The sequence below is a fragment of the Puma concolor genome, chromosome E4, assembly GCF_028749965.1.
Source record: "Puma concolor isolate L17-30 chromosome E4, mPumCon1.1.hap2, whole genome shotgun sequence".
Classification (NCBI taxonomy): domain Eukaryota; kingdom Metazoa; phylum Chordata; class Mammalia; order Carnivora; family Felidae; genus Puma; species Puma concolor.
Window position 1 is genome coordinate 16,437,211 of NC_141683.1, and position 24,535 is coordinate 16,461,745.

Consider the following 24,535-nt stretch of genomic DNA (forward strand, 5'->3'; position numbering starts at 1 on the left):
TATGTTTTCATTGTAATAAATCATAACCCTAAGTAGCTCTTGCTGAATCCTGTGAGTGCAAACCACTGAAACTGGAAGTGGTCTTTGGGACCCCTCACACAAACACAATTCTGAAGTTCAGAGGAGGGGCCAACAATAGACACATAAACATGTGAATCATCAGCACACAGCACCATTAGAGTGTATGAGATCACTAACAGAATAAATACAGGGGAAAGATGAGTTCTGGGGCCCTCCAACAATTTGAAATCAGTCAAATGAGGAGGAACTATCAAAAAGGAACCGATAAGACACAAGGAGGTTGGATAAAAATCAGGATTGTAAAAGTATCCTGGAAGCCAAAAGAGGAAAAGTCCTCCAAAGGAAAGGAATCATGGTATGAAATGACAGCTCTAAAGTTTTAATAAGAGGAGACTCGGAATTGATCACAGGATTTAGCAGAGTACAGACCACAGGTCATACTAACAAGAGTAGTTTTATGAAGCAGTGGGGGCAAAAGAATGATTAGAGCAACTTCAGGAAAGAACAGAGGAGGACGTTGAAACAAGTTCAGGTAACTCCTATCTTCTGCTTTAGGAAAGCAGAAAAATGGAGCAAAACCTGGAAGAGAATGTAGGGTAGTTTTTGTTGTTATTCTCACCACAGAATTACAGCATGGCTGTGTGCTGGCGGAAAGGGTCCAAGAGCAGGAGGTGAGCAGTCCTTACGATGCAGGAGACAGAGCAAACGGCTACTGGAGCAATGTCCTTGCTCCTTGTAAGTGAAAGCAAACAGGATCTAGTTATACAACAAAATGCACGCAGTTGGCCTTAGATTAAAGCAGGGACAACTTAGTCACGGTAACACATGGGACAACAGCGTATACGAGCACAGATACACAGATATGACTTGATATTCTCTCTCAATGAGAATGGCAGAAAGTGCTGGAAGTCTAAAGAAAAGAAAAACAGTGTGAAATAGTCATTTAGGAGAGTGGCAAAGTGACAAGGATAACGCATGAGCATTTCTGGGTAGCTTTTAAAGGCCCACCTGAGAGTAGAGGTCATGAATGGAGACGAAGTATTGCTTTGTATGCATGCATTTCTGTTTCCAAGTCATATTTATTCAGGTAGAAAGGTGGACTTGGCCAGGGTTGGGACTTCTTTTTAAAAAACAAAATTTTTTAACATTTATTTTTAAGAGACAGAGAGAGACAGAGTGCAAGCAGGGGAGAGGCAGAAAGGGAGACCCAGAATCTGAAGCAGGCTCCAGGCTCTGAGCTGTCAGCACAAAGCCTGATGTGGGGCTTGAACCCACAAACCGTGAGATCATGACCTGAGTCAAAGTCAGACGATGCTTAACTGAGCCACCCAGGCACCCCCACCAGGGTTGGGGTTTCTTCAGGGAAAAACAGCAAAGGGAGTAGTGCAAGGAAACTGAGGCTCTGTGCCAGAGGGAATGTGATGACAGATTCCAAACCTGATACAAGGGAAGCGATAAGTAAAGATCCCAGGGAAGTGAAAGAATGTTTGAGCTGGGGAACTAGAGCTGGTAACTTCAAAGCACTAAAGGATAATGACCCAGGTGAAGACATACCAAGTAGAAGTCCCGATGACTCACAGGAGATTTGAAATGTGGGGAGGTCAGGTGGGAAGCTGGAGAGAAGGGAAGGCAAGTGGTCTAGAACAATAATTCTCAAAGTGTGGTATGTGAGTCTCTGTGGGTCTCTGAGACACATTCTAGAAGTCTGAGAGGTCAAGACTATTTTTATGTAATATTAAAGAATTATTTGCCTTGTTTACTGTCGTTATCTCAAGAATATACAGAGGACTCTTCCAGATGCTACCTGACATAATGGGGACATCACTATGACAGCTAACAGAATGTATGTATCTATTCTTATGTTGCCTAGAATTGTCTATATTGGTAGCTGTATGATATAACTAACTTTGTAAGTTTCCCCAAGATTAACTTAGTTTGTTGGAAATACTTCCACTATGTTCTGTTTGTCTTCAGTTTTATCTGCTGTAACCTCTGTAACCTCTTTATTGTCCAAAAAATTACCTTAAAACCCAAACTTTCCTCGAGCCTACAAAGAAACACAGTTGAGACATATGTACTTTGCTGTGTTTTGCAATATTAGTACTAAAAATGCTCTCGAAACCTCTACAAATTTTAAAACTTTATTTGAAACTGTTTGAAATACTTTATTCTAAAATAAGTTTATTCTAATACATTTTTCATCTACTTATTAATGGTTCTTTGGCTTCAAAATGATAAAATTAAAACATTTGTCTGCTGCAAAACCCACAGCTGTGCCATCTAAGTCTAAAGGTGCTGACAAATATAGACATGACATGGAAGGGAGACTGGAGCAAAATAGGAAAATAGGAAATAACTATTAGAATTAACAAAAATTATTATTTCCCTCAAATGTATAGATGTTGATAACTTGCCTTATTGTGCCTATCCAACAGAACATTTCTGAATACTACCCTAATGCCAGTTGTGGGCACACTGAGATCACATACTCAGTTTAAACACAAGTATTTTGGGACACTTGGGTGGCTCAGTTGGTTGAGCATCTGACTCCATTCCAGCCCAGGTCGTGATCTCACAGATTTGTGAGTTCAACCCTAGTGCTGGGTTCTGCACTGAAAGCACAGAGCCTACTCGAGATTCTCCCTCTCTCTGCCCCTCCCTCCCCTGTTCGCACTCTGTCTCTCTCAAAATAAATGAACTTAAAAAAAAAAAAAAAAAAAAAACAACTTATTTTTATTTGAGAGAGAGAGAGAGAGAGAGAGAGAGAACGAGCATGTGCCAGCAGGGGAGGGGGGCAGAGGGAGAGAGAATTCCAAGCAGGCTCCATGCTCAGCACGGAGCCCAAAATGGGGCTCGATTCCATGACCCTGGGATCTTAACCTGAGCCGAAATCAAGAGCCGGACGCTCATCCAACTGAGCCACTCATGTGCCCCTAGAAAAAATATTTTAAATGAAGATGTGAAAAGGTCTTCAAAAGCCAGAACTGTTATAAAATTTCAAAGTAGAAATGAAAGAGGCACTGAAGCACTTTACAGGGTAATTATGGTGCTGGACTGGCTAGAGAGGCACACACAACTGCTAGCAGCTGAGAAAGCCTGGGACGCATGACAATGCCGAATGCCTACTAGATGAAAAGTCAGTAAAAAAAAATCACAATGCTGCCACTTTTCAATTACACAGTAAGTTCCTGAATTAAAGACTTGGCAGAGACAGACTACATTTTTGTATCTGTGAGCCAGACTACATTTTTGTCCTGCAAACAGATTCATATACAGATGTAGCTGACCCTGGTATTTTGCTTCTATTAATTTGGTGTCAGAACCCATCAATCATTAAAGATCTTTTGCGTGAATGTACGGCCACAAACGCATGTGGTGTTGAAATACTCGAAACATTAAAAACTTAAACATCTGTGTTGACAGTTGCACTGACGGTAGGTATGCAAAGCAACGTGGGTGACAATGGCAGGCACCTGAGCACAAATTAAAGCAGGGGCACCAAACTGTACCAGCAGTCATTCAATTCTCTGCCACACACTCTCGCAAGGAAAGAAAAAAAGGCCAGTTTAAGAATGTCTTTGATGAAGCAATTTATATAGCATTTTGTACTGACTCAATCTCAATTTTGAGTATATGTGTTCTTAATATTCCGTGTAACTAAGTACTATGTGTACGTCAGTCAAGGAAAAGCATCTCGAATGCTGGAGCTGAGAGCTAACCTAGCAGCTCTTTTCACAGAATGTCATTTTTATCTGAAAGGGTGACAAACCATTGTAATTCAGATTTGAGTACTTAGTAGACTTCCCTCAAAAGAGAACAAAATAAGCCTGTTATTTCAATGATAAAAATTCAATGATTCAAGTGAAAATTGGAATTGTGGAAAACTTTTATCTACCACAGGGAATGTGACGGTGTCCCAATACATTAGAATTTAGAGACGTGATAAGTAGTGATTTTTTTCCTGGATATTGTACAATGAAAGATATCAACATTTGGAAGATCTCCATAACTCAGTAAACCAACGTTTTCCAAATGACCAATGCATGATGTCACAAAACCACGCATGGATAAAACATCCATTCAAAGTATAAAATAGACTGCTGAGGGGCACCTGGGTAGCTCAGTCGGTTAAGTGTCCAACTTTGGCTCAGGTCATGATCTCACGGTTAGTGGGTTTGAGCCCCGCGTCAGGCTCTGGGCTGACAGCTCAGAGCCTGGAGCCTGCTTCAGATTCTGTGTCTCTCTCTTTCTCTGCCCCTCCCCCCCACTCATGCTTTGTCTGTCTCTCTCAAAAATAAACATTAAAAAAATTAAAAACTAAATAAATAAGACAGATTGATGAATTTTAGTTTAACAGAGTATGCAAAGTTCATTGATAACGATTTCAAATGTTTAGGAAAAGTAGCAAAAAAACAATGTCCACAATTACCTGGAAAGACTATTAAAATGTTTTTTTTCCAACTACATATCTGCATAAAGCCAAATTTCCTTCATGTAGATCAACCAAAAACACATAATGCAGCAGACTAAATGCACAAACAGGCAGGCACTGGAATTCAGTAAAATATTAGAGATTCACAAAACTGTAAACCAATGCCACTCTTCTCACAAACATTTCTGGAAAACAAAGCTAGTTTTCATTAAAATGTTATTCATGTCACCATACAACGGGTTTATTATTGCCATTTTGAAAATAATTAATAAAGATTTATAAAAATTTCAGCCTTAATTCCCCTAAAGATAAGTAACAATAGATATAATATACACTAGCAAAATCTCTTAATGGTCTTGAATGACTTTTTAAGAGTACAAAGTAGTTCTGAGATTAAAAAGTTTGAGAATTTCTGCTCTAGAAGCAACAAACGAGGACGAGAAAGACAGTTATTTACCCCATCTTCAGGCCCACAGTATACGGAACTGGAGAGAAAGTGGTCCCACTCACTGGGATCCAAGAAAAATATATGCTCATAAAGCTGCCAGCTTTCAGCTGGAGCAAACTGGTAAAAAAAAAACAAAAAAACAAAAAAAACAAAAAACTCTCCCCTCTCTCCTAAAACACTAAACTTCCCCATCTTTACTAGATCTTTCCTCTCACATTGAGCAGTTCTATTACCACTGAACCCTGGAAAGATGATGCGGCAGCTCTAGCTAAGTAATGGTCCAGGTTGACTCTTATGCTGATGGGCGAACCCTCTTAAACTTCACAATATTACATATACCAGCAAAATGCAGCAGAAACAAGAACTTCCCTACCAATTTCACTTCCGCTCCCTCCATCTTGGACACTCCATAAGATGATGCTACTCTCTGAAGCAACAGCAACCATTTTGTCTTTGTCGCCATGTGGACCTCCAACCACTTTTGCATTTAAAGCTACTCGTTCAATAGTCCAATCCAAATATGGACTGGTAAACACTTGTTGCCATCCTGAAGACTCTTTGATTCTGTTAGTAAAAATAAAATATAAGTTAGACTCAGCAGCAATTAAGCAAACAATACAAACGAATGTTCCAAAAAAATTAATCACAGCTATATTTATTAAATACAAGATTCTGCCAACGTATTTCCTCTACAAAGCCAGAACCATATTCTTAAGCTATCTTCTATTTACATACATAGGACATATAAGCCACATAACAAGAGACCAGCGTTTTATATTTCTCCAAAGGAAAGTTTAGAACAATCACTCAGATTTTGAAAAAGCTTTAACAACTTAAAAAAAAAGAAAAAGATTGTATCTTTCACTTTTCTACTCAGAGAAGTGCTACTATCATTATCTATGGATAGAACAGTCACAAAAATCAGAATTTTAGGATATTATTCCTTTCAATTATTAATCAGTTATTCAGTTATTAACTGTAACTACCTACAATCAACCTATTATTTTTTGGTACTTCAGGCAACAGGGCTGATAGTCTATCCAGGTAAACCAAGATGAAGGCATAATCCGGTATATACCACTATGCATTCCAATAAACTGGGACAATCAAATGAAAAAAATGTAGGGCTTTGGAAAAGCCTGATTTTAAAGGTTTCATTCTAAATGAAAAAATTTCATGAGCCTATTCCTTCCAAATAAATAAAGCCTACCACGGTTCAGAACTGCAGTTGAGTGAATATAAATGCTTTAATATTTCATTACTTATAAACATACCTGTAAGTTTTTAGTAATTTTTCTGCCCTACCCGAACTTAAGTCTTTCAGCCATGTATTACGTATAATTATATAGCCAGCCTTCATACATTCAGAACTTATAGTTATGCAGTCACAAGTAATGACCTCAACCTTAACTATGGAATATCTGCTTTTGAAGTCACACCGATGGAAACAAAGTTGTAAAGTTTTTATTTGCCTTACCTATGACAATAAATACAACATGAAGAAAACGATGCTCATTTATATACTACCTGACACACAATCACAAAAAAACCTTCAGTGTTCATACATGACAGTTACCTGAGGACCTGGGTAGAAATACTTTCACTTCAATTTTGTTTAATAACGTGTGCTAACATGCACCTGGAGGGCTCAGTCGGTTGAGCAGCTGACTCTCAATTTCAGCTCAGGTCATGATCTCACAGCTTGTGGGTTCAAGCCTACAATGGGCTCTGCACTGGCAACACAGAGCCTGCTTGGGATTTTCTCCCCTACCCCCAAAATAAATACATAAAACTTAAAAAAATTTTTTTTGAAGTACGCTAAAGTAATACAACCATAACTCGCAAAAATATGCAATTCAGCCTTATCATTTCAAAGAACTAATGATTTCCTTCACTTCAAAAGAATATACAGAAAATGCACAACTTTTTTAAGAAAATGCACAATTTTTCCTAAGCATTATATGGTTCTGCAATTACTCACTTCAGCCACCAGATGGGATCATGTGTTATGATATATAAACAGAAAAAAATCATTTAGTAAAATCTAAACATGTACAAACATTGAGATATGACATATAGGCCCTCTGAGGAACTGTCAAACTGGGCACAATGCAGGGATTTGCCAGCACCTTGAGAATAGTGACCACACGCTGCTGATGTAGACACAGACACACACGAGGCTCAGGACAGTGTTCAATAGAGGCCCTGTGCAGAATTTAATGATGTAAGTTTTGTGATCATTACTTTAGAAATGTAAGTGTATATGAGCTCATCTTTTACAGAAATCATACCTATAAGTTACCTTTCTCTACAGAAATTAGGTTATTATAAAATAGGGATGCCAAAAAAGAGTAAAAGAATCAGGACAACATATTTGAAAGTGATTATAACAATTAGAAAATTTAACTCGAGGCACCTGGTGACTCAGTCAGTTAAGCATCCAAATCCTGGTTTCGGCTCAGATCATGATCTCGCAGTTCATGAGTCTGAGCCCACATGGGGTTCTGCACTGCGAGTACAGAGCCTGCTTGGGATTCCCTCTCTCTCGGTCCCTCCTACATGTATGTGCTCTCTCTCTCTTTCAGAATAAATCAATTATTCTGATTAAAGATTAAACAAAAAAGAAAATTTAATTCAATATGATAGGTGATATTGTTTTTAAGTTAAAATCAAATACAAAGATGAAAAACATATATGCTTTATCATCTTCCACACAAGTGACACAAAACTTTAATATGTAAAACAAGATAGATGAGCTTTGATTGGTACTCTACCTCCTTACTCCTGCCCAGTGAACCAACATTATGAAATCAGGAGACTTATGCAAAGAGTATGAATACCATCCACATTAAAATCTCAAAAGAAATGTAGTGGAGGAGTCATGCCCCGACATCATTGTGCAACTTACTACAAATATGTAGTACCTCAGATTATATGGGAACAGATAAAATAGGTCATTTTAGAAGAGAGTCTAAAATTAGATCTAAGTATATCTATACAAATATAAAGCAAGATAAAGGAGGGCTTGCAAATTCACTGAGGAAAGGATAATTTATGTGATAAATAATCAGAACATAATTAGCTACTACCCTCTTGGAAGAAAAGAAAATAGATCCCTAAATCTCACACCATAAACCAAAAGCAAGTTCCGAATGGATTAAAGATCGAAAAGCTCCAGGAGGGCAACAATTTACACAACCTCTCTTCAGTAACATAGATATACAAAAGTAAACAGGTAAGCCTGGGAGGGAGGAAAAAAAAGAGAGAGGGAAACAAACCATGAGAGACTCTTAAGGTCAGTGAACAAACTGAGGGCTGAGGGAGAGAGGTGAGTGGGGGAAGGGCTAGATGGGCGATGGGCACTAAGGAGGGCACTTGTTGGGATGAGCACTGGGTGTTGTAAGTGATGAACCACTGAACTACTCCTGAAACCAACACTGTACTGTGTGTTAACTAACTAGAATTTAAATAGAAATTTGAAGGAAAAAAAAAAAGTAAAGCCTAAGAATGTGGAAAATTAGTAAATCTAGGTGAGAACATACAGGGGTTCAATGTACTATTTCATTTTTTAGGGTTTTAAATTTATGAAAAGCTGTGGAAAAACAACTTGTGGAAAAGATTACACTATTGAAATCATTTGAGTATTTATTTTGAAATCTTCTAATTGCCACTGTGTTAAATGATTTAACCATATACGAGGAAAAGCAATACATCCTCAATTCTCTTCCTTCGTCACTATGCATAATTAGTCTGTCATCAACAACACTCAGAGAAAGCAAAGAAAGGTCATGGTCAAAAGCAAACACAAAAAATGGAAAACGTAACAGCATCCTTCTGATATTTGTCACTCAGTGAGGGAAATTTTGTGCAATACTGCATGTCTCTGTGTGGCAAGTAGAAATCTTCAGTACTGCTGTGCAATAACAGGTTACACCTGGGTAACATAATTATTTCACAACTCCTCTGGAATTCCTTATTAATAAAAACACGTACATAATATTTAACCAAATAAAAAATAAAGTCTAAAATAGTTTTCTCAACTTAGAGCCACAGCCCTTAAGTTCAAAACACCTCCCCTCAAAAAATTCCTTTTTTCAAATCAGTCTTGCTTCATATAAAAGTCATCCCCCAAAGAAATCACCCAAAAAGTCATTTCCATACTATTTAATAATTAAAATAAAAAAACAGAATACTCTCAGAAGGAAAAGTTTGCACTAACTCTCTATTGCAATGAAAATATAACATAGAGATTATTGTTACAAAAGGCTTTTTTACCCAAATGGCTAACCTACCAATAAGCTCAGATTTAAACAAATACATCTGGGATTCTTTAAAATACATCTGTAAACTCTGTAAGTTATTTTTCATATTTTTAATCTATTGTGGCTATTTTTTCTTAACTAAACTCAATGGTGACAAAATGTTTATATATTCTTTTATTTTTTAGCAATTAAGTGGGATAATAATCACAACCGTCTATGTGCTACTATGCCACTCTGTCAGAGTAACACTGTATACAGTGATTGTGAACAAAGAATCCTACCCCTTCTCCAATTTAAAAAAACAGAATCACTGGTCTCCACTACATTCTTTTTCATTCTCTCTTAGTTTCTGAGAATGCAAGAATTAGTAAAACCAAACCACCTCTGTGTAAGTCTCGCAGATTACAGACATTAAACCATATCACTGCTGCCCACAATTGTCCTGCTTCAATACCTCACTCCCAACTCTTTGAAAGTCATGACCAAGTCTTACTACCCCCACCTACAGAGTACAAAAGACTGAAATCACTATAGACAGAAAACCACAAGACTCCTATTAATAATTCTGCCTAGCCACTTAATAGTTAAAGTGATTCAAGAGCTGGACAGAATAAGCAAAAAAAAATAACCTCAAGATACCTCAATTCTATCACAGTTGATATTAAATGGGAAAGATATATAAAAGCTATCAGAACATTTATCAAATTAATTACATAAATGAAACGAAATCTAGTCAAGAGACACAGAAGTGGGCAAAATACACAGGAAAAAAATATGACTAACAACTCTTATGTCTGTAAATATAAAATCACAATTATTAAGAACTACACCTCTCCAAAAACAAACCTTTATTACTTATACAGTACCTGTAACACACAGCGAAATGAGCATATGCAGCTACAATCCAGTTGTGATGGCCAGCCACAATTAGCACCTTTCGTGGATCCACAGGAAACCCTGTTGATTTTAGAAAAAGAAGTGGTTAATGTTCTAAAGCCGGGGTGCGTATACTATGGCCCATGGGCTGATTCCAGTCTTCTACCTGTTTTGATTAATAAAGTTGGGCTGAAACACAGCCATGCACATTTATTTACATATTGCCCTTGGCTGTTTTCAATGCTGCAATGGCAGAGTCAAACAGTTCTGACAGAGCCTAAAATGTTTACTGTTTCTTTAACATAAAAAGTTTGTCGGGGCACCTGGGTGTCGGGGCACCTGTTTCTTTAACATAAAAAGTTTGTTGGGGCACCGCTCAGTCGGTTGGGCGTCCGACTTCAGCTCAGGTCATGATCTCACTGCTCGTGGGTTCGAGCCCCACGTCGGGCTCTGTGCTGACAGCTCAGAGCCTGGAGCCTGCTTCAGATTCTGTTTCTACCCCTCTCTCTGTCCCTCCCATGCTCGTGCTTTGTCTCTCTCTGTCTCTCAATAATGAAGAAATGTTTTAAAAAAAGGTTTGTCAACTCCTAAAGATTTAGAGCAGACAGATGATCACAAACTTTTTAAATAAATTATATGCCAAATGAGATATAAAAATATAAATGATATATTTACATTAAAAAGACAGGTAAGGCAAAGATCACATCTTTAAAAAATAATTACTCAGTATCACTCAGAACTAAAACCATTTGCATTTTTTTTTTTTTTTTTCTGTCTACTTCTGTAATCTTTGTTTACCTAGCCTAACAGTCTCTTCTCCAGTTCCAGAGAGAGCAGGCTGGGTACCATTTCCCCGAGCTTCACTTTCTGTGGAATTTAATCCATTCCTAGAACCAGCAGAGGATCTAGTTGTGTTGTTTATTTTACGACTAGGAATACCTATAAAAAGAAATAATAAGGGACATTTATTTCTAAATTCACCTACCAAAAATTTATAATTTCACACTGTAACAAAGAAACATACAAATGTGAATTTCATCATAGCTAAAACATGCCTTCCAATATAGCAATTTATTACAAATAATTTAATTACTGTGAAAAACAACAAAATGAAAATGAAATAAATTCTTTCAACAGATTTCTATTTATCAATCACGTTATATTCCATTTTAGCTAACTCTAGCTTACTGAAATCAATCATTAATTCAGTTGTCACCAGTGTTCACATTTGCTGTCTGTTTACAGTGTTTCCAGTTGCTTTGTGTTCGGTACAAGGCACTCACGGAAACTGCTTTACAGCTCAACTGCCCCTTTTACTAAATGTCTTTTATTTGGCAGAAGAGTCTGTTTTGGAATGAAATCTTGCTCAGAAGCCCAGCTTAACAAAGGTAAAGGCAAAAGTCTCCTAACTGACCGAGGTGGGGCAGGGATGACAGGCGCCTCACGGCCTCTCTCTCGTACACTGGCCTATGCCTGCAGAGCTCCCGGGGTTCTACAGAAAGGACACTGACAGCCGGTGCTCTAACACGGGCTGGCAGGCTACGGGCCATGGCTGTTTACATCAATAAAGTTGTACTGGTTGCATCTGTTCATGTCCGCAGAGCATACGACAGGGCTGAGTAGTTGCCATCCAGATCTTCTAGCCCACAAGCCTGTCTGGCTTTTTACAGAAAAGAAAAAGCTTGGCACATCCCCACTCTAACATACAGTAGGACTTCTGTTAAAATTAAAGTTCTCAGCATTCCTAGTATATTTATACACAAGAAACTCAATAATCAAGAAAACAGATTTTCCTCTCTACATGCCTGTATTTGCCAAACGATGAAAAAACAAATTTTCTTAAAGACTAGCTAAACGAAGCAGAAGTACCTGGTGGAGGCAAGTAACCATGAAAAAGGACACTGCCGCAAGATGAGCGTTCCAGTTCTTCGCAGAGGAGAAGCCTTCTTACTAAAAACATTTCAAAGCAAACTTGTCAAGAGTACATGCAAACAGAAAAATAGTACTCCATTTTTATTTTCTCTAGTTAAAGAGGATAAGGAAAGAAAAGGAAAATGTTTAAGTTAAATCAGTTGACAACATCTTTTTACTATGAAAAACCACAAAAAGTAAGCACACTGAACCAGGTCATCAAAAAACAGGACCTGGTATAAAACATATTTCATTAGACAAGTTTACTACATGAAAAGTCAAATCATAAAAACAAAATTATTAGGACAACACATACCTAATGGAGTGATTCCATAAAATTCTGCTTCATGCCTGAGAACATTAATACTTACTCCCCTACAAAAAAAAAAAAACAAAACACCAAACAAATGATATAAATCCTCCAACACTGGCAACTTGGATTATCTGAAGCAGAGGGAAAAAGTACTACATTCTTAGTGAACAAAGTCATAAGGCTTTAAAACTTACTCTTCTCCTAATATCTTTAGTCATTTTAAAAGCTCTAAATAAAACAAAACAAAACAAAACAAACAAACAAAAAACAAAACGCATGCCAACGAAAACATTTTTTTACTTAAAAACCATTCCCGTGTAGATAAATTGGGTAACTGAGAAATTAGGGCTTCAGAGGGTTAATACGAATAAATTATCAAGAAATACCTAATAAGGCAAATAAGAGTAAGAATCATTCTTGTATGACATTTATTGCTTTTAAATTTTTATCATAATTATTTCTATATATATTTTAACCTCCCCAATTATACTATAAAGATCCCTACTCCAGGCGCCTGGGTGGCTCAGCATCCAACTTTGGCTCAGGTCACCATCTCCTGATTTGAGTTTGAGCCCCATGTCTGGTTCTGTGCTGACAGCTCAGAGCCAGGAGCCTGCTTAGGATTCCATGTTTCCCTCTCTCTCTCTGCTCTTCCCTGGCTCTCCCTCTCTCTCTCTCTCTCTCCAAAATAAATAACATTAAAAAAAAAACTTTCTTAAGATCCCTACAAGCGCATGATCCATCCATTTTCATATACCTTGCATAATGACTGTATATAATAATTATGTAATAAATATTTGTTGAACAAAGAAATTCAGATAAATGACTTTTCTCATCAGAAACCAAAAATAAAAATATAAAGAAAAAGTGGGGGGGGGGGAAGACTAGCCTTAAAAAGGGCTAACCTTACTAGAAGATGTTATAGGACCATTAAATAATATGAAAATAAAAAGTAAAAAGAACAGAAGATTAAGAGCTTACAATACTAATGATTCATTTTGACTTGCAGTTATAACTTGTCCTTACTTTAAAAATATTGCCTGGGAAGAAAAAAGAGCAGCATCACTAAAAATTAAAAGGATAATAAAGGAATACTGTCAACAATTCTTTTCCCACAAATTTGATAACCAAGATGAAATGGACAAATTCTTTGAAAGGTATCATTTGCTGAAACTCACATAAGAAAAAAAGAGACAATCCGTATGGGCCTATACCTACTAAAGGAACTGAATCAAAACAGAAAGCAACAGACCCAGAAAGATTCACTAGTGAATTCTACCAAACATTTAAGTTAAGAAATCATACCAATTCTCTATAATCTCTTTCAGAAGTTAGAAATAGGAATATTTCCTAACTCATTTTATAAGGCCAGTATTACCCTAATACCAAAACTAAGACACTATAAGAAGAGTACAGACCAGTATCTCTCATGAACATTGGTGCAAAAATTCTCAATAATGCCATAAGGCAAGAACTGTAATAAAGGCACACAGAGAACATACAACTGTTACTCACAGATGACATGGTTATCTATGTAGAAAATCCGAAAGTACAGACAAAAAACTCCTAGAACTAATAAACGATTATAGTAAGGTTGCAAGATACAAGGTTAGTATATAAAAGTCAATTGCTATGTACTAATAATGAACAGTGGAATTTAAAATTAAAAACATAATACCATTTACATTAGTACCACCAAAAACAATTATTTAGGTATAAATCTAACAAAAAATATGTTAAGATCTATATGAAGCAAACTACATAACTCTAATGAGCAAAATCAAAGAACTAAGTAAATGGAATGATATTCCATGTTCATGGATTAGAAAATTCAGTTTTGTTAACATGTCAGTTCTTTACAACTTCATCTGAAATTCAATTAAATCCTAATCAAAATTCTAGCAAGTGGATATTGCAATGGATATTGACAAACTGATTCTAGAGGTTATATGGAGAGTGAAAAGACCCAGAATGGTCAACACAATATTGAGGGAGAATAAAATTGGAGGACTGCCAGTACTCAACCATGACATTTACCATAAAGCTATAGTAATCAAAACAGTGTGATACTGGCGAAAGAAAAGACAATCTGAAGAGCCTACCTACGGTATTATTCCAAGCATAAGACATTCTGGAAAAGGCAAAATTATGGAGATAATGAAAAGATCAATGGTTGCAGGGGGGCGGGGGGGGGAATCAACAGTCAGAGCACAAAAGATTAAGTTAGTGAAAATATTTTCTATGATATTAAAATGATGGACACGTGTCATTATACGTTTGTCTAAACCCACAGAATACACAAGACCTAGAGTTAACTATAATGTAAACTATGAACTTTGCGTGGTTATGATGTGTCAATGGAGGTTCACCCTTGGCATGAAAAAAAAAAGTACCATTCTGGAAAGTGATGTTGATAATGGGGTAGGCTATGCATGTGTAGGAACAGGAGTACATGAGAGATCTCTGTATCTTCCTCTTGATTTTGTTGGAAACCTAAAACCGCTCCAAAAAAGGTCTTTTAAACAATTCCTTGTGTTTAATAAACACGTACAACTGCAATGTTAAATTGCTTTTGTTTGTCAAATTGGTTGTGACTGGTTTAACACAAAAACAGTTAAACCTTTCTTTTCAAAACCATCTGTGTTAACAGCACAATAGTGCTGGCTAATTACAAGGTGTCTCAGGTCACAACAGTTCTTGAACCCAGTCTCCTGGGGAGGACAAGAAAACAAATATGGTAATTATAGCACAGTGTGATAAGGGCAACAGAAGAATTTTATGGAAGGTAGAAAATTAGAATACAGTATTTTTTAAATTCCTTCCCATCTTCTTTTGAAAGATACTACTACTTAGAGAATTTTAATTTGATAGGCCTCTTTATTTATTTTTTTTTTTTTAATTTTTTTTCTTTCAACGTTTATTTATTTTTGGGACAGAGAGAGACAGAGCATGAACGGGGGAGGGGCAGAGAGAGAGGGAGACACAGAATCGGAAACAGGCTCCAGGCCCGAGCCATCAGCCCAGAGCCTGACGCGGGGCTCGAACTCACGGACCGCGAGATCGTGACCTGGCTGAAGTCAGACGCTTAACCGACTGTGCCACCCAGGCGCCCCATTGATAGGCCTCTTTAAATGAAGTAACATAGCAATTTATAAGAAGTGCAATCAATAAATACAGATATTTAATTCTTACTAATTCTGCCTTTCCTGGGTTATCTAGCTGTGAACTAGTCACAAGAAATCGACCACAAGTAAATTTAGGCTTCTTTCATCAAATTCTATGAGTCAATATAATTTTATTCAAGTAGTTAGTAACTTATTTGCTACCTCCACGGACCAAAAAAAACCCAAAAAGCTCCAACAAACTCTTTTATTGATTCAGTAAATATCTACTGAAAAGCTACAAAGTGACTATATGCAGTCTTTTTTGTTTTATATGCACTGTTTTAACACTGGAAAAATCACAGGAAACAAGAGACCAAAAGATTTTTGTCATCTTTAAGGAGTTCATATTCCAGTAAATATAAGCCAAAACTTACATAATATTATAAAGAAGCAGGTCAAATAAACAACTAGAATTTTTAAAATATTTTTTAGATTTTATTTTTAAGTAATCTCTATACCCAACATGGGGCTTGAACTCACAACCCTCAGATCAAGAGGCATATACTTCATTAACTGAGCCAGCCAGGCACCTCTAAACAATTGGAATTTTAAAAGCTGTGTCTAAAAAAGTATAAAGAGATCTTCAGTGAAAGTTCACTAGGAATATAGGGAATAAAAGAATAATAAAGGCAAATTAGACTGTAAATTCTTAGTAGGAATCCAGATGTTGGCAAAGTTAAAGTAACAGTTTAAACGGTCATTCGTTTATCTACAATCTATAAAACTCACGTATCGGACATGACGCATAAAACTCATGTACCAAACACAATGCTAGATCCTGGGACTATATAGGACAGTGCTTAGCCTTTTGGAATTTGAAGTCAAACGGAAGATAGACTACTAAAAAAGGAAAATGTGTAAGAAATGTTGTGGTAATGGCAGGACAGAAAACTAGGAAGACCTATACTGAATGGACATACCAGACATTATTGAAGAAGTCAGGACCAGGACCAGGACCAAGACCAAGACCACAAAGGGGCGCCTGGATGGCTCAGTCAGTTAAGCGTCCCGCTTTGGCGCAGGTCATGATCTCATGGTCCGGGAGTTCAACCCCTGCATCAGGTTCTATGCTGACAGCTCAGAGCCTGGAACCTGCTTTGGATTCTGTGTCTTCCTCTGCCCCTCCCCCACTCGTTCTCTGTCTCTCTCTCTTTCAAAACTAAATAAATAGTAAAAAATTAAAAAAAAAAAAAAAAGACCAACACCACAAAGAGGTGAAACTGTTGCAACAAGAGAAATTAAGCAGGGGCAAGATCGTAGAGAGCCTTATGAAACAATAAACTCCCAAATCCCTAGCCATTAATCCAAGAACATATTAAATAAGAGTTTTAAGTAGAGTAGCAACCAGATGACATTTATATTTTTAGAAGATAAGTTTGGCTACAGTGTGGAAAACTAATCGGAAGGATGTAAGAATGCAGGCAGGAAACTGAATGGGAAGCTACTGGAGTGGTCTAAAGGAAGAGACGATAGATACGATGGTGGCCTCTACCTGTGAGTTTAATTCTGGGGAAACTTTCAAGCAAAAATAATTTGGGGATGGGGGCGGGGGAGAACTTTTTTGTTCCACAGAATATTCCAAAAACACAGACCTATCAGTAAGAATTTACTTTAAAAAGATACATTTCTTACCTTAAATCTAGTTCTTTTGTCCGAAGAAAATTTAAAATGGGTGCAAATGCTGCTGGATCTCGATCAATAAATATCTGTAAATGAAGAATTGTTTTATTTTCAAATTATAAATTCAACTAATTAATCTGTAGCACTAAGGGGACAAACACTAAATTATTTAAATACCGTATTTACTTGATCCCACTCTTAGATTTTAATGTTTCTAAAGTTAGAATGCAGTTTTAAATGTGTGCATTTAAGGTAGTATTGTCTCTTCACCCAAAAACCTATTATTAGATTGATAATATTTTAAATGTAGGAATACTGGCATCTACTTATTGATATTTTTGGTAAAAGTGACATACTTTTTATCTGAAATATTGTAGAAATCAGTAAATACTTCAAAACCATTATACATAAATAATACCTTCTTATGTTATCTTATCATTAATTACTGGTGACAATGATTGTGACTTATATAATTTGTGATTCATATGTGAATTAATGAAACAACAATGTACTTTAATAAAACACACAGGGTAATCAAGAAAAATAAATACTGCACATTACTATAAAAACTGGAAACGAATACTATTCTCATAGCATTTTTACATTCCATTATCTCAGTTTCCTCAAAAGCCAGGGGTGGGGGATGATGACAAAACACATTTCTTAAATAACAAATACTGTACCAGATACAGGGAAAAAAAACAATGCTTTAGAAAATATGAAATACGTAATTGATAACTTTCTACAGGAATGTATACCAACACTTTGGATACAAATTTTAAATCAATTATAAAAGTTCTAACCATAAAAATGAACACGTTTTAAAGCTTGCATTATTCAATTAGACAGAAAAATGATAGCTAGCAGTAAACCTCTTTATACTATGATTGATTATGTTTTTACAATAAATGAGGTTGTTCTAGCTACATAAGCTCTTGCTTTTGTTTTTATCAGGACCAGTGAGAAGTTGGAGAAACACAACAGATTGGTGCAGATGTTGTTACTACTGATGTCTATAATCTCACATGGACGTACGTGCTTTTGCTGCCTAATTTCATCGGCAAATCCCATCACAGCAAATAAGTACGTCTGGTCACTTTATTGCCTCCAAACAGAAAGCTATTTTAGCTTTTGTGAGTACTAGCCATTTCCTTTACATACCGTTGTGCACATTATAACTGTTTTTTAAATGTATAAACTACTATTTCTGTACTGCACCCTGATAGTTCTTTCCTTCCCTCATTTTGCCATTGCTGTACAGGTTCCTAAGGTTTTTCTCCAAAACAAAAAAATTGTAGGACTTAATTAATTTGCAATATCTTACCATTCTAATTCAGTATCAAAATTCTTTAGTATTCATATTCATCTAATTATTGCTAATGTTTTAATTACTGATTAAAAGTAGTTCCTCTCCTGACAATGTAAGCTCATATCATCCAATCTCTCTAATCATAAATACTTAAATTGCTATATACAGTATTCCATTTTGAGTTCTATTAATTACAGAAACACTATATGTAACAAGAAATGAAACACTTTTTAAGTACATATACATCACTTTCATTAAGTGGTTATTAAAATATTAGCTTTTCTGTCTTCTTAGAGTCACTATATAATACGGAACAATCATTAGCATTAATATTAATAACTAATTATATTAATAATAAACATTTCAAGTTAGAAATATATATCAGCATATTATACTCACAGCACCAGTTTCATCTCGCAGTGTTGAAATTCGTCCACTCAGCAAACTAGAAGAGACATGATCAATAAGCAGTTAGTTCCTAAAATCTGAGTATGAATAGAATGCCCTCATTTTTTATCAAATGTCCAAGACCAATACAAATGAATCATCGTATCTTCAAAATAAAATCAAAAATTTTAAATCTATTTTAAAAGTGAAGATTTTTACCCAAAAAATGAAAACATTAATTTAACTGGAAAAATAAAATTTTTTATTACTTTAATAATCGAGTTTTTTAAAAAAATGGTACTAAAGAATTATATAAAATACCTGGAAAAAAAAGAATCTGGAATCCACATAAGGGTTTGTCTTGAGGTACTAAATCTGCAATTAAAAATAATCTGGTATTACAAATGAGGACATGATTTGAAATCTCAGTTAGTTAACCTGCTTTCATATAATAATTTACAAGTTGTTGCACAGCTATAGCTACATCAATTATGTACATTTATTATTTTAAAATCGTGCCAGTTTCAATTCAGAGCTAAGATTATTCAAAGAGAATGCAACAAAAATCACAGAATTTTTTTTATTTTTTATTTTAGAGAGAGAGTGTGTATACAACCTGGGGGGGGGGGCGGGGGCAAAAGGAGAGGGGGAGGGAGGGAGAATCCCAAGCAGGCTCCATGCTCAGCAGGGAGTCCGATGCAGGGATCACCCTGGGATCCAGACTTGGTGACCTGAGCCAAAATCAAGAGTGAGACGCTCAACCGACTGAGTCACCCAGGTGCTCCCAAAATCAAATAACTAATTCGCTAACATATAATGCTTCTTAAAATACCACTTTCCAGCATGCCATCTGCTGAAGAATCAACAACAAGGCCATCACAACAAGTCCAAAATTCTCAACATTTATAATTACCTTCAAGTCCCATTCCATCTCTCCAACACAAGTGTATTCCCATCTAATAAGATAGTACTTCAATACCCCTGGACAATTCATGCTTACTCTCTCATTGGGTATCTACTCTACCTATATATATTTTTTTACTTTCTGTTGCCATCAGCATGTGTCCTCACACAGAAGACAGCCAAACAGACTTCTGCTTTTCTCCACATTTCTTGTCTAGCATTATGACTGTTTTAAAGCAGTCCCTGTGCCCATTATTCAGATTAAGAAAGGATCCAGGGAGTTCATTCAAGAAACCACGGCAAATTTTGCAAGTGTATATCTTAGCAAAATCTTAAGAAAACATGAGTAGCAGATTACGGCTAGTCAAAGGAAACTGACTTGGCCAAATAAATAAAAGCAAATTCAGTAAATGGCAAACTGAAGGATACAAGGACCCACTGCCCCCCCCCCCCCACACAAAATCACTATGTTCTTGAGGCTATCAAATTAACTCCAAATAATGATCACTTATAACTTGTAATCCTTCATGCTCACTCATTATTCAGCAGACTGCCAGAGAACTCAAATTTTGTGTCACTTAAAAAATTACACAGGTCTGCTTAAAGTTACATTAGCAATTTCAATTAAAATCAGCAGTTTGGGGTAGGGTTAATAATCTGAAATTTATGGGCAAAAGGATTAGATCCTCTCCCCCACCAATTTTCCACTTTTCAAACAAGAGGAAGACAAATGGGGGGGGGAACCCCACAGAACATAAAAACTAGGTTTCAAGTATGACGTCATAAAAATGACACTTGCAATTACATGCGGTGCCTGGGTGGCTCAGTCAGTTTCACGTACAACTCTTGGGCTTCACCTCAGTCATGATCTCACTGTAGATCTAGCTCTACACTGGGCTCTGCACTGACAGCTTGAAGTCCGTTTGGGATTCTCTCGCTCCCTCTCTCTCTGCTCCTCCCCTGTTCGTGCAGGTGTGCATGTACTCTCTCCCAAAAATAAACTTTAAAGAAAAAATAAATTAGCTAAACTTTAAAGAAAAAAATAAAGTTACATGTGACAAGGATAATTTTCTGCAATATATATGAAAGCCTTATCTAATGGTTTTTAGCTCCTATCCACAGTGTGCCAAGAAAAGGGCCATGTCCAATCTGGTCTCAGCAGAAATGTTACTGAAGATATTAGCATAATAACTACACTTATAGTTCTTGCGCTTTGCCTCCCTCTAAATTAACTTGGAAGCAATCTAATTAAAATTATTTATCCTTCAATGTTACTATGCCACCAACCCCTACATTTCCCATTTTTACTTCAAATTCCTTACCAAACCTGTAAGGCTGGTACTATTATCATCACTTTACATTTTAGGAAAACTAAGCACTAAAAAATAATTTGCCCTAGGCTGCTGAGGAGTTACAGGGAAAGCCTGGGAACTGGAATCTGTATCTGCATGATTCCAAAGTCCTTTGTCCATAAGTTCCCCACTAGCAGATCCCAGACCTCTTTTGTGAGGCCTCAAATTGTACTCATTCATAACAGAATTAATCACAAATTGAGTCATATTAGGTTTCTTTCACTTCTTTAGTTTTTTTTGGGGGGGGGGGTTGGTAAATAATGTTAATTCTAAGTGAACCCTTATCTTCTCTACTTCCTGAATTACCCACACCGTGTTAAATAAATCATAAAAATTGCTCATTTGTATAATTCCTTTGAATACGTCCAATTTCATATCCTTCCTCTCTTCCGGGGTTTGAAGGACCTCACCTATATAACATATGCTTCTCTGCTCACAGTATACCCTCCTTTTGAGTTTTACTCTGTCACCTTGGAGCCTACCTCCCTTCTTGCCACAGGTAGTTCTCCCAGGGGCAATTCCTCAACTTTATTGAGAATCAAATCAGGATTTTTTTTTTCTTCACAATGGCTAAGGTGACTGTGTTAATCTGTTTTGTACAAGATACAGATGACTTCTGGATCCCTTCTAGCTCTAAACTGCTGCAAGAGTCTATGATTCAAAGTAACTCAAGAAAATAGCCTTAGAACACTTGAAGTTGGATGTCCTATTTTCTATAGGCCATGTCATTACTTATTTTATAAACCATGTTATCCTACCAAATCTATAAAGTTTATGCTGTTTTTTTTTTAAATTCTCATTCCTATCTAACAACTTTCGTATGTCTTCTAAACTGTTCGACCCAATAATATATTTATCTTATTTTTGTATTCTTTGCTAATATCATCACTTAGAAAAACTTACACCCTGATAAAATCAAGTTTCATAAACAGTGAAACAAAATAGTGTTTCAGCTCCAAGATGGCTGCCTTTTATGATTAAAAAATTTAAACTCAATTCTACAGTCATTACCAAGAGTTCACTCATTATTAAACCATCCACTTTCAGCATGCAGTAAATAACACTACATTTAATTTTTATCGTAATAGTAATATCGTAATACTTTAGAATGCCTGAAAAGAAACATCATCCACAATCTATAGCAATTAGGAACCAGTGCAGGTATTTTCAATGACTATAGTGCTATTCCTCAGCATGAACACACACTGCAGGTCGACTCTAGAGAGGGGGTATTCCTTTGCATCCATACGTTATCAAACCCGCAAAATTTCCATGCGATTTTAAGGGAAAAAATCCATTTCTTACATTAGGACACATGCCTTCTCCAGAAGACCAGTATCTATACAGCGCAATAATCTACCTCACACTGTTGAACGGTTTTGCATGGGGGGAGGGGGCGACAGGGAAAGAATGAAGAATTACTGCTTCTTGTGTTGAATAGTACACTTAGAATTAAACGTTTAGGATTAAAGTACGATACATTTTTATCCGTATGGTTCACAATGTCGTTTTGTATTTTTAAAAATATTAGTTACGTCCGGGATGTTGAAATCCTTTCATGTTCTTGAGCACTCTATCGTTCATCTCCTACCAAGCTTAAAACTCAACCACCCCTTCCTTCAAACAGAGCTGGCAAAGTCCCATTTTTGAGAAGAGTGACTCATAAGCCATACCGAATCCACAAATGATTTTCCCCCAAGAAAGCTTAATAGAAGTCACAGACAGGGAGTGAAAGGCAAGAGAGAGGATAAAGAGCTTTCAGTCTGTCTACTCTGAGTAGACAGTGCCAATATCCAAAGCTTCTCAGAACCAACTGTTAAAATTGCGGTTCCTGGACCCACTGCCCTGCAGGTCGAACAGATCCTTCAAAGCTGTACACCCAGAAACTCTGAAAATAAATAACAACGTACTGCAACTCTACTGTACTCCATCCACCGAAATCCTTCGAGACTGCAAACACTCCTTAATTAGAAGGGGAAAAGAGCACAGTACTCTTTCTTACCCACGCCCACCGACACCTTGTTGACCGAAAAGGGAAGCAGGTCCATCTGCAAAAGCCAAACCACAAGGCCAGGCTTCTACAAAATAAATTCCTCAAATACACTCTAAGGTTAGGTAAGGAAGGCTTTTTAATGTTCCACTTGGCCTGATAGTTTAGAAAGGGGGAGGGACAAAGGTTGGCATTCTAGGAAGGCAGCCACGGGCACATGGGCCCGGCTCACTCTAATTCCAAGAGGCCCTCCTGCCTCTCCGTCCCCGGAGCAGGGACTTCAACTCGAGAGCCGCCGACATTCTTCCCGCCGGGAGGGCCCCCGCGTCACCCACCGGGCTCGGCTCCCACATTCGCCCAAGTCCCCGCCAACCTTGGCCTCGCCGTCCCCCTGCAGGCCGTCCGCCGCATGCCCGCTCCGAGGCCCTTCTCCGCGGACTCACCTGGTCCCCCCGACGTTCAGCTGCACGATCTCGCCACTGCCAGCCGCCGCCGCGGCGAAGCTGCCGCAGTGCCCTCCCGCCATCTCCGGAGGCTCCGGGCGCGCACGCCGCCCGCCGTCCCCGGCCGGGGCCGTCGAGCCCGCGGAGGGAGCCCGAGGAGGCGGCGGCGGCGGCGGCGGCGGCGGCGGGGGCGGCGGCGGGGGCGGCGGCGGCGGCTGCGGCAGGGCCAGCAGGGCGGCGGCGGCCAGAGGGCGGGAGGTGCCCGGAGCGTCCCCCACCTTCCCGGCGGCCGGGCCGAGCTCTCTCGCGGCCGCCTCTTCCCCTCCGCTCCCGCGGCGCGGGAGGGCGGCCCGGCCTCCACCTCTCGCGGCCTCCAGGCCGCAGGGCCGGCCCCGGCCTCTCCTAGTGCTCGGCTCCCGCCGCCACCGCTGCCGCCACCGCCAAGGCGGCCGCTGCAGCCGCAACCTGCCTGGGAGAAGGGGTCGCCGCTGGGGACAAAATACCGCAGCGCTCACCGCTTCGCCCGCCGCTGCGGGGGAGGGGAGGGAGGAGGAGGAGGAAGGAAGGGCGGGGGAGGAGCTTCCCAACCCAGCGGGGCTGGCACTGAGGGAGTTAAAGGAATGTGCTCCTGGACCGCCGCCCGTAGGCGCGGGTTTCCAGGTCTTTCCAACCGCCCCCCCCCCCCCCCCCCCCCGCGCGATCGCAGCCTGTTCCGTTTTACATTTAAGGTTTTCCAGTAGTCAGATTCCCCACATTGGGGGCAAGTCTGGCAGACTGTCCTAAGCAACTTTATTGTCTCCCTTCACGCCGATTTGGGAGGTGAAGGGGAAATTTCCTGGAGGTAGTAGTTGCTGCCTAAATGTAAAAAATACAAATACAGTGAAAATTTGGGGATTTTGTAACTTTTTAAAATAGCGTTTATCTCAGCAAATTCATTACTGTATTACCCTCTTCAGTCTCAACCCTAGTCCCCCAAGCAGTTTTGTTATTTGTTTTGTTAAACCGGGAAGGAAACAAAAGGACAAAAACAACCCCTAGCATGTGTAGGGCAATGTGTTTCTGGAATACAGTAAGCATTCAGTGTTAGACACGCACAAATACACA

At 38.2% G+C, this 24,535-nt stretch overlaps 1 protein-coding gene across 2 annotated transcripts in view; it reads right to left on the reverse strand.

The window, feature by feature from the left end:
• Positions 1–23,955, reverse strand: part of KCTD3 (potassium channel tetramerization domain containing 3) — a 54,344-nt gene extending 30,389 nt beyond the window's left edge. Inside the window, exons 1-9 of one of the 2 annotated variants that reach the window (XM_086694076.1) lie at positions 23,432–23,955; positions 19,065–19,118; positions 18,756–18,801; positions 17,060–17,133; positions 12,267–12,325; positions 11,909–11,989; positions 10,838–10,978; positions 10,030–10,120; positions 5,275–5,465 (exon numbers count right to left, since the gene is read on the reverse strand). In XM_086694076.1, coding sequence (XP_086550202.1) covers positions 5,275–5,465; positions 10,030–10,120; positions 10,838–10,978; positions 11,909–11,989; positions 12,267–12,325; positions 17,060–17,133; positions 18,756–18,801; positions 19,065–19,118; positions 23,432–23,514 — 820 coding nt within the window. In that variant the 5' untranslated portion in view covers positions 23,515–23,955. Of the gene's footprint in view, positions 1–5,274; positions 5,466–10,029; positions 10,121–10,837; positions 10,979–11,908; positions 12,062–12,266; positions 12,326–17,059; positions 17,134–18,755; positions 18,802–19,064; positions 19,119–23,431 lie in introns of those variants that run through there. The other variant, XM_086694077.1, reaches the window with a different exon arrangement.
• Positions 23,956–24,535: the final 580 nt, after the last annotated feature.